At 42.2% G+C, this 16,497-nt stretch overlaps 1 protein-coding gene across 2 annotated transcripts in view; it reads left to right on the top strand.

Annotated features, from left to right (window-relative positions):
• nus1 (NUS1 dehydrodolichyl diphosphate synthase subunit) overlaps window positions 1-16,497 on the top strand; it is a 61,971-nt gene that overhangs the window by 26,769 nt on the left and 18,705 nt on the right. For both annotated transcript variants that reach the window (XM_084314790.1, XM_084314791.1), the window contains one exon: window positions 8,362-8,514. In XM_084314790.1, coding sequence (XP_084170916.1) covers window positions 8,362-8,514 — 153 coding nt within the window. The remainder of the gene's footprint in view (window positions 1-8,361; window positions 8,515-16,497) is intronic.

The raw sequence follows: 16,497 nt of genomic DNA on the forward strand, positions 1-16,497 counted from the left end.
GGTCTGTCTGATCAGTTGTGCCAGTGGTTCTATGAAAACGGCGAAGAGCGTTGGTGAGAGACAACATCCCTGTCTGGTAGCCCTCTCTAATCTGATTCTATCCGTCAAGCTGCCATTCACCTTAACCCTCGCTGTCGGTTCTTGATATAGCGCCTTGATCATCTTCATCGCCCTCCCGTTCAGTCCGAACCTCATCAATGTTTTATATAAAAATTTCCAGCTCACACTGTCTATGCTTTTTCTGCATCTAGGCTAATCAGTACCGCGCTACCACCTTGTTTTTGTATCTCCTCTACTATGTGTAATGTCTTTCTCACGTTGTCCTGTGTCTGTCTCCCTTTAATAAATCCAGTTTGATCTTCATCTATAATGTCTGGCATAAACGTCTCAAATCTCTTTGATATTATCGATGTATACATCTTGTAATCCACGTTGAGTATGGACACAGGTCTGAAACTACTACATAATTCTCTATCCTTCCCTTCCTTCGGTATCGTGGTGATTATGGCTTCCTTCCACGAGGGGGGGCATTTTTCCCTCTTCCATCGTGTGTCTGAACGCCGCCCCTAACATGGGTGCTAATTCCGTTCTAAATGTCTTGTAGAATTCCGATGGGAATCCGTCGCTCCCCGGAGACTTGTTGTTTTTAGCTCTACTAATTGCCTCTTCCAGTTCTCGTTCCGTAATTATTTAATTTAATTCATTCTGTTCTTTCCCTATCGATGGTAACTCTAGCTTCTCCAGATATGCTTCTATTTCCTCTTCTCCCGCTGCTTTTGGCTGTGTGTATAGTTTCTCATAGTATTCTCTAAATGTCCTCTCTATTTCAGCTGGGTCTCAATATTTCATTAGTCTTTATATCCCTTATTGTCTATATCGTGTTCAACTTCTGTTGCGTCCTAATTCTCCTAGCCAACAATCTGGTCGCTTTTGGTCCCCCTTCATAGTACGTTTGTTTCATGAACCTCGCTTTCTTTTCTATTTCCGTCAATAATTCCCTATTTATCCTGGCCTTTACTTCTTTGATTTCTCCGAGCGTTTCCTGTTCTTTTGATATCTGGTGTCTCCCCTCTAGCTTCTTCAGCTTCCCTATCAGATTGTGATATGTCTCTGTTCTGGCCTTCTTCAGCATTGCTGTCTTCTCCATCAATTTCCCCCTTATCACTACCTTCAGTGTGTCCCATAGAATGTTCGGATCTACCGCCCCGTTGTCATTTTCTTCCTTATACCTGGCTATCTCCTCCTTGATCTGACTCACCACCCCCTTGTTATTTAATATTCTTACATTTAGTCTCCAGATCGTGTTCCTCCGTCTCCCTTCTAGATCTACTGTCAGATATATGGCACTGTGATCCGATATGTCCGCTACTCCTATTCTGCTCTCCCGTACCCTGTAACTGTCCCCCGTCGTCATCAAAAAGTAGTCTATTCTCGCATATGTCACGTGCGGGTGTGAGTAATGTGTGTATTCCCTGTCCATGGCGTGCATCCCCCTCCAAACATCTGTAATTCCCATTTCCGTCATCTGAATATTCATATATCTACTGATTGGTGCCCGTCCTTTTCTAGTACTCGTGGTGTCTAGGTCGTGATTCAGTACTACATTAAAATCTCCCGCGCATACCAATATCCCTTCTAGTTCCATCACTATCATATCAAAAATGGTCTCATATAAATCCCTCTCACTCTCTGGGGGTGCATAAACATTCACTAACGTAATCATTTGACCCTCCATTTTTCCCTTCACCAGAACAAACCTTCCCTCCTTGTCTCTTACTTCCTTGATCAATTCAAATTTGACTGTTTTTGATTAACGTGATTACTCCTCTCCTCAGGTTCCGTTTAAAGGAACTATAGTATGCATTTTCATATCCAAATCTCTTCAGTTTCTCATGATCCTGTGCTACCAAATGTGTCTCCTGCAGAAAAATCACTTCCATCTCACTTTTTTTACACTTCAACATCACTTTGCCCCTCTTTATCGTATTATTCATTCCATTAACGTTTAACGACATCATTTTTATACCTTTAACCATTGTCATCTTTCTTCTTCTTTCGTCTGTCAGTCCCCCCCATGTCACATTCATTCCCCCCTCCGGTTGTAGCCTCCGCTCTCTTCACCGAATACATATAATGATTAACATAAATAAAAAACATAAACTTTACATAAAGTGCTCCCAAGGCGTTCGGGGGGTCCCTGTGTCCCCCCCTGTCCCCTGCTGGTGGGTGAGGAGTAATTGCTCTCCTAGTGAGAGGCCTCCTCCTGACGGCTTGGGGGTTTGAAACCTTTACCCCCAACCGCTCGTCATATTTGTCCAGCTTTCTTACTGTTTTTATTGCTGTCGAGCTCCTGGTCAAAAGCGCTCCGTCCTTCATTCTGATCAAAGACCCCCATTTCCTAGGTCCCTCTCAATGTGGCTCATATGTTCCAGGCCTGTACACTGCGATGATATGATCGCAAATTGCCCCCTAATTTGGTCCGTGTGAGTTTAAAATAATATCTGGGGGCAAGCTTGCGAGTGGTGATTTCAACCCTTCATTCGCATTTCACTCCTAAATTAATCCATACAAATTGTAGTAAAACATTAGCCTACAACCAGGGCTGTACAGTGCAATATAATGTTGCGGTTGTAATTTCATTAGACAGACCAGCGCGGACCTTTAATAACATGCAATTTAATTGACACGAGCAATGAGCTAACAGTAGCTGCTAACCAAGGTTACCATTAGGATTATGCTAAGCTAACTAGCGATCTCTGCTAACCCTGGAAAACGGTCAAAGCGGACTCCACAAGACTAGTTCCATTCGTGAGGAAAGGGGGTGGGTTATATTGACAACGCTTGACAACAGAAGTTTAAACATAACTTCATATTTATTGGTTATTCATTTCTGTATATCATTGAATTTCCATCTCCGTGTGTCTCCATCTCTTCCTGTTTACATTCGAGTGTGACGTCATCACCTACGGCAGCTTAGACTATCAAAACGCGAAGGGGGGGGGGCTGGCTCTCTTGTTCGTTCTCGCCCCCTCTCTCTCTCTCTCTCTCTCTCTCTCGCTCTCTCTCTACATTCAATGATTTAAAGTAGCCAAATGTTACACACAGTATAAATACTAACTGGATAGTTGATGATAAAAACATTTAATTTCATTATCTGAAATATTCTAAAATCATTAAGTCTGTGTGATTATTATTTTCTCACAGTAGTGTGTGTGTGTATATATATATATGTGTGTGTGTGTGTGTGTGTGTTTGGCTAAAGTGGATAGAAAACACAGTACTGTGTAAAAGGCACCCAAGAGTTTTTATATAAATTGTCTTAGATGTAAATAATTTTTTTTATTAGTGTGTCAGTAGACTACTCTTAGTACATTTTCATTAAATTATTTTTTAAAGCATCTTCATGGTTTAATAATGCAAACATATGTTGCAGGGACTTATTATAATCATCATATTGGCGTGACTGTATGCATCAAAGGGTTAAATCAAGCATTTTTGATGCATGTCAAAATATCGCGATATCATTTAGAGGCCATATCGCCCAGCCCTACTATAATGGTAAAATAGTTATTTAAAAATTTGCCCCTAAAAAATATTCTTTGCCCCTAAATTTCTCATTTAGGGGCAAGTGTGCCCCTAGTGAAAAAGCTTAGCGTACAGCCCTGTGTTCCAATGTCCCTCCTTCCTCCCAAACCCGTGTGTGGTGTCTTCTGTGTACCCCTTTTTACTTTCTTTTCCTCCTCTCTATTTTCTATGTGATGTCTATTTATCCCCTTAATCCCTTCCAACTGTGTTACTCGCAGCGTGTGTCTATGTCAGGGTTTCCGTTAGAAAAAATTGTTGCCGGCCTCAGTGTCCGGTAGATTTCAATCTACCGGTCAAATGAGAGAAATTCCGGTCAGAGTTTATTGAGCTTAAAAACAATTGATAGGCAAAAGAATGACAACAAAACAAAAGAATGACATCATCAAGGCATGTAGATTTATAATATTTTTACTTAAAACTAGGCTACTTTTGTGTATACAGTCATTATATTCCAAATAAAATAAGTCCTGAGACTCCGTTCTGCTGCCGACTTTAAATCAAATAGGTGTCTGTGGGCAGTCGCCCGACATTAATAAACAACAGTCTGTTATAATCACATTTTTATGAGCTAACGAATTCCGTTATATTGGACATTTGTATTAATTATATCAAGCGAAGAACTGAGAAATTTGGCAGAGAGAGACGGCAACATTATCGTGGGTTTGCGTGACGACTCTCTCTCTCTCCACCTCCCAATGACTTATTTGCGAGAGTATGTCGATGCAGAGCAGCAGATTCAGCTGTTATTGGCTCTTTTCTGGGGACCGCACAGCAGCGCCCCCCACCCAACATTGAATTGCCAATGGCTGAATTGGAGTACTGCTGGAGTACTGCACTGTGCTGCTGCTGCTCCGGCTCTGCAGCTTCACAAAAGTTCGCACATCCAGCACTAAGCTCTCGCTGACAACGTCGTTGTCATTATTAGAAGCAACGATGAAACAAATGTAATGATTGTTTCGTTCATCGCATAGGCTATAGCCTATTTTAATACAATTCAAATAATCAAATTGTGCTTAGACTCAGGGAATTATTTTCACCGGACATTAAGACCGGAGAGATTAAATATGTCGGACTTCAACAGATTTTGCCGGTCAAATACCGGTAATTACCGGCTAACGGAAACGCTGGTCTATGTACTTGTTTCAATATGTTCTGTGTTCCGTCTATCATACCTAATTATATTTCCATTTATTTCCTCCATCAGCATGTGTATTATGTGTCCATGTATACGTTATGTTCGTTCCTATATCCTGCCTCTACCTGGGAATGTGTGTTTATGTATGTTATTTCAGTTTCTATATTTTGTCTCTATTTGGATAGTTTTTTCAATCTCTTGTGCGTGTACTCATCCGTTCGTCTCCTCCCGCCTCCTCTCCTTCTCCGTCTCTGGCCTCCTCGTCCGTCTCCGCCTTCGGTCTGTCACGTCTCACCTCTGCCTTCTCCTCTCTCCTCCCTCCTCTCCCGGGTTTCGATCTCCTACTCTGGTCCATCTGCGTGCTTTCTCAAATCTCTGCTGCAGGCTCCGCATCTGGCCCTCCTGTCCCCTTCCTTCTCCGTCCTCCGCCATCTGCATCCTCCGTCGCCTCATCTCCTCCGCCGCCTCCCGCGCCGTCGCGTACGTCACCGTCCCTTCCTTCCAGTGAATCCTTAGCGAGGTCATGGGTGATTGGAACTTCATTCCGTTTTCTTTCAGAATTCTCTTCAGTCCCGCGTAGGACCTGCGTGTTATTGCTACCGCTGTCGAGTAATCTTGATCAAACGACAGTCTTTTCCCCTCGATTTCTATCTTCTTGGTCGATGCGGTTCTGAGTATCAATTCCTTAATCTCAAATCTCAGAAAGTTAATAATCACCGCCCTCGGAGGTCTGTCCGGTTTCGGTCTCGGAGCCAATGCCCTGTGGGCCCTCTGTATCTCCATTTTTTCCAGTCCCGTCTCCTTCAGTTGTTCCTTGATAAGCTTTTCCACATATTGGATCACCGATTCCCCTTCGACTCCTTCTTTCAATCCCCATATTCTGATGTTATTTCTCCGTGACCTCCCCTCCATGTCCGATATCTTTGTCTCCATCTGTTATTGTTTTTGAATCGCACACGTTAACACCTTGTGTATCTCTGTGTTCCATTCCTCCATTTGCGCCGTTCTAGTCTGTACCTCTGTTACGTTTCTGTCCTGTTCCGCCATCTTCTCATCCACCCTTTTGAGTTCTGTATTCATTTCACCTCTGAAGTCCTCCTGTTCCTTCCTCAATTCCTCCCGTAACTTCCCAATATCATTTCTTATCGTGTCCGAGTTCAGTTTTATGGTCGCCTGCATCGTGTCCGAGTTCAATTTTATGGTCGCCAATATCCCGGCCTGCATGAGCAGGCCCATCCTGGCATTTCCTTGTCCGTCTCAGCCGAGACTCCCCCTTCCTCCGCCTGCTCCTTCTCGGTCTCGCCTCGGGGGTTCTGCTCCATCGAACTCTCCTCTTCCTGTGAGTTCTCCATTTCTCTTTCCTTCATAATTGTTTTCTCCTCCTTCCTTCTCGTTTGCATCTGATTTTTGATCACTTTTCGTCACTTTTCGGGTCTTTATTTCTCAGTTTTTCGCTCTTTTGACCAGGAGCCTCACCGCATGCGTGCTACTCTTCCGCTCTCATACCGGAAGTCCTCGTCCCTGATGTTTCTATAATAATATTTCCTCTTGCCACTAGGTGGTAGCAGATATCTATCTTCAGATATTTGCCTGCATTACCCCACAGTGAAATGCCTGAGCAAAGAGATAGGTTTTAAGCTGTCTTTTAAAGATGTCTAGCGAGTTGGCTTCTCTGATGTTTTGGGGTAGTTTGTTCCATAAGAAATGTATGCATTGAAATGTCTAAGTCGACGACATTGAAAATGAGGGTGACCTCAATGGTCCTTTTCGAGAATAAATAAAGGTTTGAATACTTTCAACTACAGCCTAGAGGAAGCCATTCTAACCAATATGATGAAATATCAACAACTGGTGCCATTTCACAGCTGGACTACAAGTGTAAGCCTTTAGTTTCTATATTTGGTAGCATAGGTCATGTACACAAGCTGGTTGTCTGGCTGGTCTCTCTTAGTCTAAGAGAAGGGCCAAGCTGTTAGCAAGGTATTGTTCAGTATGGAGGAGACGCTACTATTTGTATCCATGAAGCCGTTTAACCTGCTACTAGTGATTGGCATCGGTTTTAAAATATTTGAATGGTCGTTATATTGTAAACCTTTTTGCGAACTTTAGAAGGTGCTTTTCTGTCCATTTTAGTCCGTAACGTTAGAGTGTGGATGCAATTTCTTTGTTGACACCGGATCAACCAATAGCAGCTCTCTTTGTTGCGACGACCTCGCAACAAAGATAGCTGCTATTGGTTGAGCGCAAGATACGTGACCGAACTAGCACCAATTACGTAAAATAAAACTGTGGTGACAAAATATCCGTTCGTGAGGAAAGATCTAGTCCCGACTTTAAAATTATGATTGCGCAAAATGTGCTATTTTGTCAATGGAGAACTTTTTGTTCCTAAATCTACACCAATATATCTTTCACCCAGAGTGAAAATTGTGTAATTCGCAGAGGTGGGAACAGGATGAAACGATCCAGCCTTCACCATACCTGTTGTTAATGCTGTGGAGCTTTCAATTTGTTTTGGACACTTTTTGTGCTTTTTGTAGCCATTGTAGCTGAGAGCATGTTGAACCTATAAATGCTATTTAAATCCAATGTTTTTGAAAACTTTATTTATTCTCGAAAAGGGACACTGAGGTTTCACCATCTGTGATGCCGTCGAGATTACAAGTTGAAACAGTTCAGAATACATATAAAAGATATAAATAACTGCGCATAAATGGGACAAAACACACACAAAGAAAAAAAAAAGAAATTAAACAGTTACACACTGAGGTAGGGAGGTTTGTGATCATGTTCTTAAATTAAAAACAGGTACATACTGAAGTAGGGAGGTTTGTGGTCGTGTTCTTAAATTGTCCATAGGATAGTAGGGTATTGATTTTGAGAGTGCGTTGAAGATCATTCCAGTAAGCTGGTGCATCAAAACAAAAGGTAGACATACCAAGTTGTGGCACCTCAAATGTAAGCCATCATTTGAGCTGGTTAGATAAGGTTGTTATTACAAATATAGTTAAGGAATATTTTAAATGAGCCATCGACAGTGAACTGTAGAAATTAGATCGAGCCATTTGTTTATAAAAACATAGAACATGGTTTAATATCTGTGCTTCCACAGAGATCAGTTTATAGAGAGACACATGTGTACACACAAGCGTCTGACCAGAAAGTGACCAAGAGGTCTGGTCAGACACAGATTAAATACATAATTGAAAGTACGTACATTAGACATCCAGATATGACTGAAAGGTAAACAAAATCTGCCCAAAGGGGAGAAATGAATAAACAAGCCTTGGCTAGGCGGTGTTATTGTTATGTCTTTCACACCAGAGGCCAAATGCTCCTAACCTTGGTCGTTGTTAAAGAGACAGTGTCACTCTGTAGCCTAGTGTCTGGGCTGTTCTACTAGTTGACCTATATTAAACTAGTCAAGCTGTACAGAGATTTAAACACTGATGGACATGGATAACATTTCCATAACAAGGTCCATCATTCAAATCTAGCATTCTTGTGATACATGGTGGCAATTTTCCACCAATGGCCTTAAAGATGAGCAGATACCAGTGCCTATTTTGCCTCTCTGATAGAGAAGACCAAAAATGTGCAATGTGATTTTATTCAATAACGTATCTAAGTTGTGTCCTCAGTGCTGTGGTGCCAGTCGGGGGTGAAGGTGTTGTCTCCAGAGGATGGAAAGCAGAGTATCGTCCAGGCAGCTCAGAAGATCTGTCGCTCCATCGAACAGAAGGAGAGGAGCTCCAAAGACATCAACGTCACCATGCTGGACACACTACTTAGAGGTGTGTGTGTGTGTGTGTGTGTGTGTACACATGTGTGTCATGTGTTCTTTTGCAGACACGAGTTTACTGTACAAAAAGCTAAGAAAGGGATTAAAAGGAGATGTATTTCTATTGTTGGGGTTAATTTATGGAGCAATGCTGATTTACATTTATATAGAGTGAGTAATTCACTTTTGGTTTTCAAAACAATGGTTTATGTAGATATTTTTGGGGGTTACAAATGTGAATATTTTTATTTTGTTAATATTTTTCTGTTTTTAGATGGTAGCTTAATTTGATAAGAATATAGTTGGGTCCATAAATATTTGGACATTGACACAATTTTGTCGATTATTTTCTCCCTACACGACCACAATGGACTTGAAATGAAACAATCGAGATGTAAAAATTTAAGTAAATGGAAGATTGCTCCACTTCTACAAGGTCCATTGGCATGTTCCTGGTATCTAGGGACATCTATGGATCAGAAATATTGTGGCCGTTACTAGGCTTGAGTAAATTGTAATGAACCAAAGGAGAATAAAATGGTTCCATCTTTGACTGTGACTAACACCATGCTAACATTGACCAGACGTGGAAAATTGCCACTGAGCTCATTCAGCACCTTCTTGAGATCAAGTGTACAAATCTAAGTAAATTAATAAAGGGCAGATGATTTAGGTTTTTTTTGTAGATACAGTAATTCATTTAGCCATCCGGACACATATGAATATAGAATAACAGGCCTATAAATGACCTTATTATGGCCAATCTATCGATCTGGCCAAATCTCCTCTTTCCCATGGCAGAGTTAAATCTGTATAGGCGCCCGTTACAGGGCAGCAAAGACCGTGAATGAAATCTACTGTACGTTTTTTTTAGACGTTCACAGAAAGGTAAAGAAACAAACTACATTTTCTTTTTATCCACTTTTTCTCCTTTTTCAATTTTTCTCCCATCCCAATTTCGTGTTTCCAATTCTCCCCTCTCCTGTCTTGAACGTTGCTCAACTATGCCCCCCACTGGTCGGTTGTAGGGAGGATAGAAGCCTTGCATCATGTGTCCCCTCCGGTACATGAGGAGGCAGCCTGTCACATCTTTTCACCTGCCAGCGTGGACTCTCATTGGCGAGGTGTAACGCATGGGAGGCTCACACTATCCCCGCCATTTCCTGTCTCTGCTGTGCAGGCGTCCCCCAACCGACCTGTAGGAGTCGCTGTCCACAACGTCCAAACTACCACCCATCGACTTCCACCCGCTGGCTCTGCCAATTGAGCCAGTATGACGGCCGGTCCAAGCCGGAGGCAATGCTGACACCCGGATTCGATACCGGAGTCCCTTGCATTGGTGACGAGCGCAATCTCCGCTGCGCCACCCAGCCGCCCAGAAACAAACTACATTGTATTTTATGGCAATAACGTTCAGGTTTGTTCGACCCGTGAGATATAATCATGAAAATAATGTCTGAATTGTTCGCAAAGAATATTTTCAACAGCTTTGATAGAGGCTGACATGAACTGAGTAGTGTAGTTTTATGAAATTTCTCTCTCTCTCTCTCTCTCTCATCAGGTTTCCACCAGGATATACTGTATATCAGTGGGAAGCGTACCTGAGTTAACCGGGCCTTCATAATCCCCCCCCCCCCCCCCCCCCCCACCCACCGCAGATATATATATTTTTTTTTGCGATGTAAATGCTTCAATCTGGTGCACTTTGAGAGCTATATAAAGAATGACATCCTCAAGGCATGTAGATTTATAATATTTTAACTTAAAACTAGGCTACTTTTGCGTATACAGTCATTAATATTATATTCCAAATAAAATAAGTCCCTCGATACTCTGTGCTGCGATCAGAGAGCGTCCGCCAGAAATGCGGCTACGGAAAGTATAGACGTCAGTCAGTGGCCAATCAGAGAGCGTCTGCCAGAAATGTGGCTACGGAAAGTATAGACGTCAGTCAGTGGCCAATCAGAGAGCGTCCGCCAGAAATGCGGCTACGGAAAGTATAGATGTCAGTCAGTGGCCAATCGGAGAGCGTCCGCCAGAAATGCGGCTACGGAAAGTATAGACGCCTCCGTGCTGCTGCTGACTTGAAATAAAATAGACCGTGTCTGTGGGCAGTCGGCCCGACACTAAACAGCAGTCTGTTATAATCACATTTGTATGAGCTAACGAATTCCGTTATATTGGACATTTGTATTAATTATATCAAGCGAAGAATTGAGAAAGCAGAGAGAGACGGCAACATTATCGTGTGGTTCAACGTTGCGTGATCGCTGAAACCAATGCCGATCTCCTCCCAGTGAGTTGTCATTATTAGACATGCTTGGTGAAGCAACAACGAAACAAATGTAACTATTTTAATACAATTCAAATTGTGCTTAGAGGGAAGTTACGGTATGCAAAGAAAGATCAAGTCAAGAATTGCCAAATCAAACGCACAGCAGCCCAGCCAATATTTCAAGACAGACAATCAGACATATATTTGTGTGGAAATAAAATGCGCAGCGGCAGATTAATATAATCAATATAAATTAATTTGTTTCACTCACCATTTTGACGTGGTTCACCTGAAGACGAAATCCATCCTCCTGTCCGTTTGGGTGAACTTTTCAATGGCCCGGTCATAAAGCTGATCAGTCCTTTCAGATCCAGGAGCATTTCTTTTTCAATTGACATAGAGGATAATGCAGAGAGTCGGGATTGTCCGGTTGTATTCCTCACATATGTTTTAATTCGCTTGAGGGCAGAAAATGTCCTTTCCACGGTTGAGGTGGTGACGGGGATAGTTACAACTAAACACGTCAGTTTATATAGCTGCTTCATGCTTTCACTGAGTTTTTTTTGTTGAAGAAATAGAAGAAGGTCAGATGGGTCCTTTCCCTGAAAATCTGCCATAGAATACATGACACAGAGTTCGGTTTTCAGCCGTGGCAAGTCAAAACGCGGCCCGTAGCTGTCAGTCAGGCTTGTGAAAGCAGTTTCAGGGAACGTTTTCTTATAGATGGTGAACTGCGTGGGATCCAGAAGGGAAAGGAATGAAAGCTTTTCGTGATCTTTAAAACGAGTTGTCATTTGATTTAGAATATTGTCAATAATGCCATCATGCACCTTCTTGTAGTACAGGGGTGGGCAACTTTGTATATGGTGAGGGCCACAAAATGTCCACAATCAATCTGGGGGGCCGCATTGTTTATCGGCAGTCCCGCCAGTAGTACCCCATCACTCAAATAGCCCTAATAGTCACAAGGTATATAAACAATTATAATTTGTTGTAACTTTGTTTTTATTCCATTTCAAATGCATTTAGTAATGCAATTTCAACTTTATGAATTTATAAACAGCTGAATTTAAAAGTATTGCTGTGTAACCCCAAATATATACAAAAATGATCAATTATAATTAAGGTTTCTAATAAAATAAATGTATGAACTTAAAGCCCACTGCTCAACAAACACAAAGCAGCATTCCTGCTGCATTTCACTACAACAGTAAATCAAAAGTGCAATAATAAATGATTTTGTTAAATGTATAAACTTTTATCCTGCTACTAAACAAAACATTATAACACTGAAATGCATGTTATGGATATGAAGCACTCAGGAATGTTTTGTTTAGTAGCAGGATAAAAGTGTATACATTTAACAAAATCATTTATTATTGCACTTTTGATTTACTGTTGTAGTGAAATGCAGCAGGAATGCTGCTTTGTGTTTGTGTTATTAGTGTTATCTGAACACTACAAAAGTAAACAAGTAAAGTGGCAAGTAAAGTAAAGTGCAATACTACATGCCTCCCATTGACCCTTTATCAAACTGGCATGACATTCACCCTCGCCCCACAGTGGGTCAATAATGGTTATAATAATAATAATAATAATAATAATAATAATAATGGTCCCCTCTACACCTCTCCATCATCTCCCCCCCCCTCTCTACACCTCTTGATCATCTCTTCCCCCCTCTCTACACCTCTTCATCATCTCCTTCCCCCCCCCCCCCCCTCTACACCTCTTCATCATATCCTCCCCCCCTGTCTTTAATGAGACACTTGTGGTCTCTCTTGTTGGCGCACAATAGCAGGAATGTCAACTTCAATGTTTGTGCATGCAATCTGCATCAGATGAAATAATGTTTCATCCGACAGCCTGTTTCTCTCCTTTGACTTGATGTGCTTCATGTTTGAGAAATTGCTCTCGCATATGTATGTGCTCCCAAACATACTGGCCATAGAGAGGGCAAAGTCCCTGAGGAGTGGGAAGCGGGGCTCAGGTAGCAGTTTCCAAAACGAAATTCCCCTCTCATTTCTCTTTGCTTGAAAAAAAGGATCTGACTGTAGCTCGCACAGTTCAAGCTGCAACGGTGGGGGCTGCTCTGACACCGTAGCGGTGAGGGGGCCGGCAAACAGCGCTATCCGTGACTGCATGCCGTTGAAATCTTCAAACCGATCATTGAATTGCATTTGCAGTGTTTCAATGTCGCTCCTGTACTTTCCGACGGCTCAGCCATCGGATTTCTGTGTGTAGCTGCAAGTCGCCATAATCAGTGTCCATCTCTTCCAAAAAGGAGACAAACTTTCTATGGTTTAGTGACCTGTTGCCTCCACGAATTAGATTGGTAACCTTGGTAACCAAATCCATAACATGGCTGTAGTAGTCAAGCTTCTTGGCACAGAGAGCCTCCTATATCAGATAAAAAAAAAAGAAAAGCGATTTAACGACTCTCGCATATAATTTGACTACACTCGACTCGCATTGGTCATTATTAGTGACCCACAATAGATGGAAATTATGTTAGCGAACTTACCTGATGTATAATGCAGTGCAGCATTGGACACTCAACGCCACTCTGCCTTAGAAGCCCGGCGAATCCTGTGCGTTTTCCTTTCATTGCCGGTGCTCCATCGGTAACAACAGCCGACAGTTTATCAAAACCCCCATATTGCTGCACGGCACTTTCAACAGCGTTTCATATGTCCACACTAGGGCTGACCCCTATTAGTCAAATAGTCGACTAATCGATCGAAAGGAGCCATAGTCGACTGCCAACTCTTCTTAGTCGAATACAATACAAAAAAATAAAAAAATACAATTTTTTTTTTTTTTTTTTTTTTTTTTTTTAATATTGGCCTGGGGCCGCATGGAACGTCGGTGAGGGCCGCATGCGGCCCGCGGGCCGCCAGTTGCCCCTCCCTGTTGTAGTATGTACGTGGATCTCTGCACGCTCTGCGCCCAGGTGGCACACCGGTGGTGTTCACTGTCTCGTCATAGAGTTGATCAAAACGTGGCCTTTGCTCCTCAATGCGAATGCAAAACTCGTCCACCCGTGCCAAACAAAACTGCATGTCAAATGACTTGCTCTGCAAAATGTCAAAAAGTACATCTGCATGGGAAAACATTTCGTAAAATGTTGAAATTAAAAAGCTAAATTCAAAGGTGCTCAAGTATGATATATGAGCATCAGCACCGCCTGTAGCAGTATCGTCAAATTCCTCATGGTGGTCAACTATGTACTGGAACACGTCCTTAAGAGCATCTTTCTGTTCAAATACAGTGCAAACCAATCTTGATGTGAAATTCCACCTAGTTGGTGCAACTCGTGGCAGTCGCCTTTGACACATCTGGTCAAGCACTTGCGTACGTTTGGGCGATTTAGTAAAGAACGCGGCCATGGAAGACAGGTGTGAGGAAGATTTTGCATTCTTGAATTTTTTTTACACCTTGAGATAAAACTAAATTAAGGACATGTGCATAACAGTGTATGAAAAGCGCATCGGGGACCCTTTCCTTCACTTTGGCTTGGACACCGTTTAGTCCCGAGGCCATAACCGGTGCACCATCGTAACACTGCGCTACAAGTTTATCTGTGCATGCATATTCCTCCAAGAAATTAAGAGCCAGGGTTGCAACCTCTGCTGCTGTTTTGCCCCCCGACACATCCACATATTTAATGAACCTCTCTTTTACGCCACCGTCTGTTACATAATAAAGAACAATCGACAGCTGTGCAGCATTGCTCACATCTGACGTTTCATCCAGCATTAGAGCTACACATGACGCGTTCCTTATTTCTTCTTTAATTTCGTCATTCATCACATCAGCAACAGCACTTATCAAATCGTTCTGTATTTGACTTGAGGTTCCAATAAATACCTTGGAAGTGGTCAGATGGTAGTGCAAAGCTGGATCATATTCTGCTAAAAATGACAAGCTCCAGGTAATTCCCCCGGTTCAAAGATGTTCCACTCTCATCATGGCCCCTGAAAGCCATCTCCTGTTTCCCTAGGAAAACCACACAGTGTATAAGCCGTTTTAAAATCTCCAGATTTTTTTTTCACCTTTTCGTTGTGCATCGTTGTTTCTCTCCGTCTCTGTTCATCCAGCTGTAAATTAATGCACCGAAATTTCGGTGGCCGAAAACCTTCGGCCGAAAATGGCCAAAAATGGCCTTTCGGCTTTCGGCAGAAAGAGTTTTTTCACCGAAAATATGTCACTGAAACAGAAACAACCTGTAACCTAACGCGTGTTGTTGTGATGATGTCGCGCTGTCGGGAGTCGCACTGTTTCTATGTAAACTCTGCGCGCAACGCGTCCAATAAATGCGTCTTTAACACTTTGATTGCCTAAGGCTAAATTCATGATATACCATCCGTTGCCAGCTCTATTTAACATGGAGAAGTTCCCCTTCTTTGCAGGGCTATAACTTTTTAAATTCTATTGCTAGATTGCCATTATTAGGGCCCATTCAAGGTCCTATATGTATTGTTCATAGTGTAGCAACGTTAAACTTTTTCATTCACATATTCATAGTAAAATATGGTCTAAAGTATAAGTATGTTTTCATCTCTTTCTGCAGCTTTCTCCAGAACGTGATTTATAGCCCCAAATGCATTATATTGATGATGAAATACAGTTTGATAGCGATCGGTGCCAGATGAAAAATGTCAAATGGACGTGCTTCTAGGAGTTTCTATGTATCATCTGATGATGACCGGATGGGCGGGGGATCGTTTATAATTCCGTGGGCAACGTTATACCATTCATCTAATGTGGGTCAAATGTTCATCATAGCAGTTAGTATCGAACACGGTAATAATAAACGCTAAAACTCACCCCAGTCTCCGCGGGCCGTTGGGCGATCAGCGTGGAGAAGACAGTTTTCAATTATGGGATGTCGAAATACCGGATCTATTTCCAGGTTGTATAATAGTATATACGTCCAAATAACGTTGTTTATTGAGTTAGGGCGAGCAATCTATTATCCAGTGTTTCAAGATGGAGTCGCGGGAGCTATAGAGTGCCCGGAAGTAATATGGGTGATCACCACTTCATCCACATGACTTCCTGTTTGGCGCTTCTGCCGATCGGCCACCAGATAGCGCTCTTGAACCGCTAGAGGGTTGAGAGGAGGCCAGCACTGTGTCTCAGGGCTGCGGAGGAAAAATATGATTTCGATCACAGATTTTTTAAATATTGATATTAAAGACGAGTTAGGGCGTCCTCGGCAACTTTAGCATGGCTAGGAAAGACGCCTAAACACGTTTTCGGCACTTAAAGTGTTAACATGCTTTTATATCCTTATTTACTATATGCCCGTCGCGGTTAATCACTGAGTGATCGAATATGCATATTATTCAGAGCGAGAGGGGGGGGGGGGATTGTGTTTCTCACATTGACGCTGTCTGTCTGTCGCGCGTCTACTGTGCCAAAGTCAAGCGAGCACATTCAGCTGGGGACTAGAAAGGTGCGCTCAGTAGAGCACAGATGTCCGCTGCGGCAGCCAGAGAAAAGATGGAATTAATGTACTGTATGCATTCAGAAGTGCTGAATAAATGTTTTATGGACCCAGGACCCATAATAGTGATTATTTATTATTTAGTTTTGCCATAATCATATATTCTTCCATAATCATAATGTTCCACAACATTGGTAAAAAAAAATTCTATTCTATGATCATTTTCGGGCTTTCGTTTTCGGCCAACTGTTTTCTATTTTCGGTATCAT

The sequence above is a fragment of the Notolepis coatsorum genome (assembly GCF_963971535.1).
Source record: "Notolepis coatsorum genome assembly, chromosome: 5".
Taxonomy (NCBI): Eukaryota; Metazoa; Chordata; class Actinopteri; order Aulopiformes; family Paralepididae; genus Notolepis; species Notolepis coatsorum.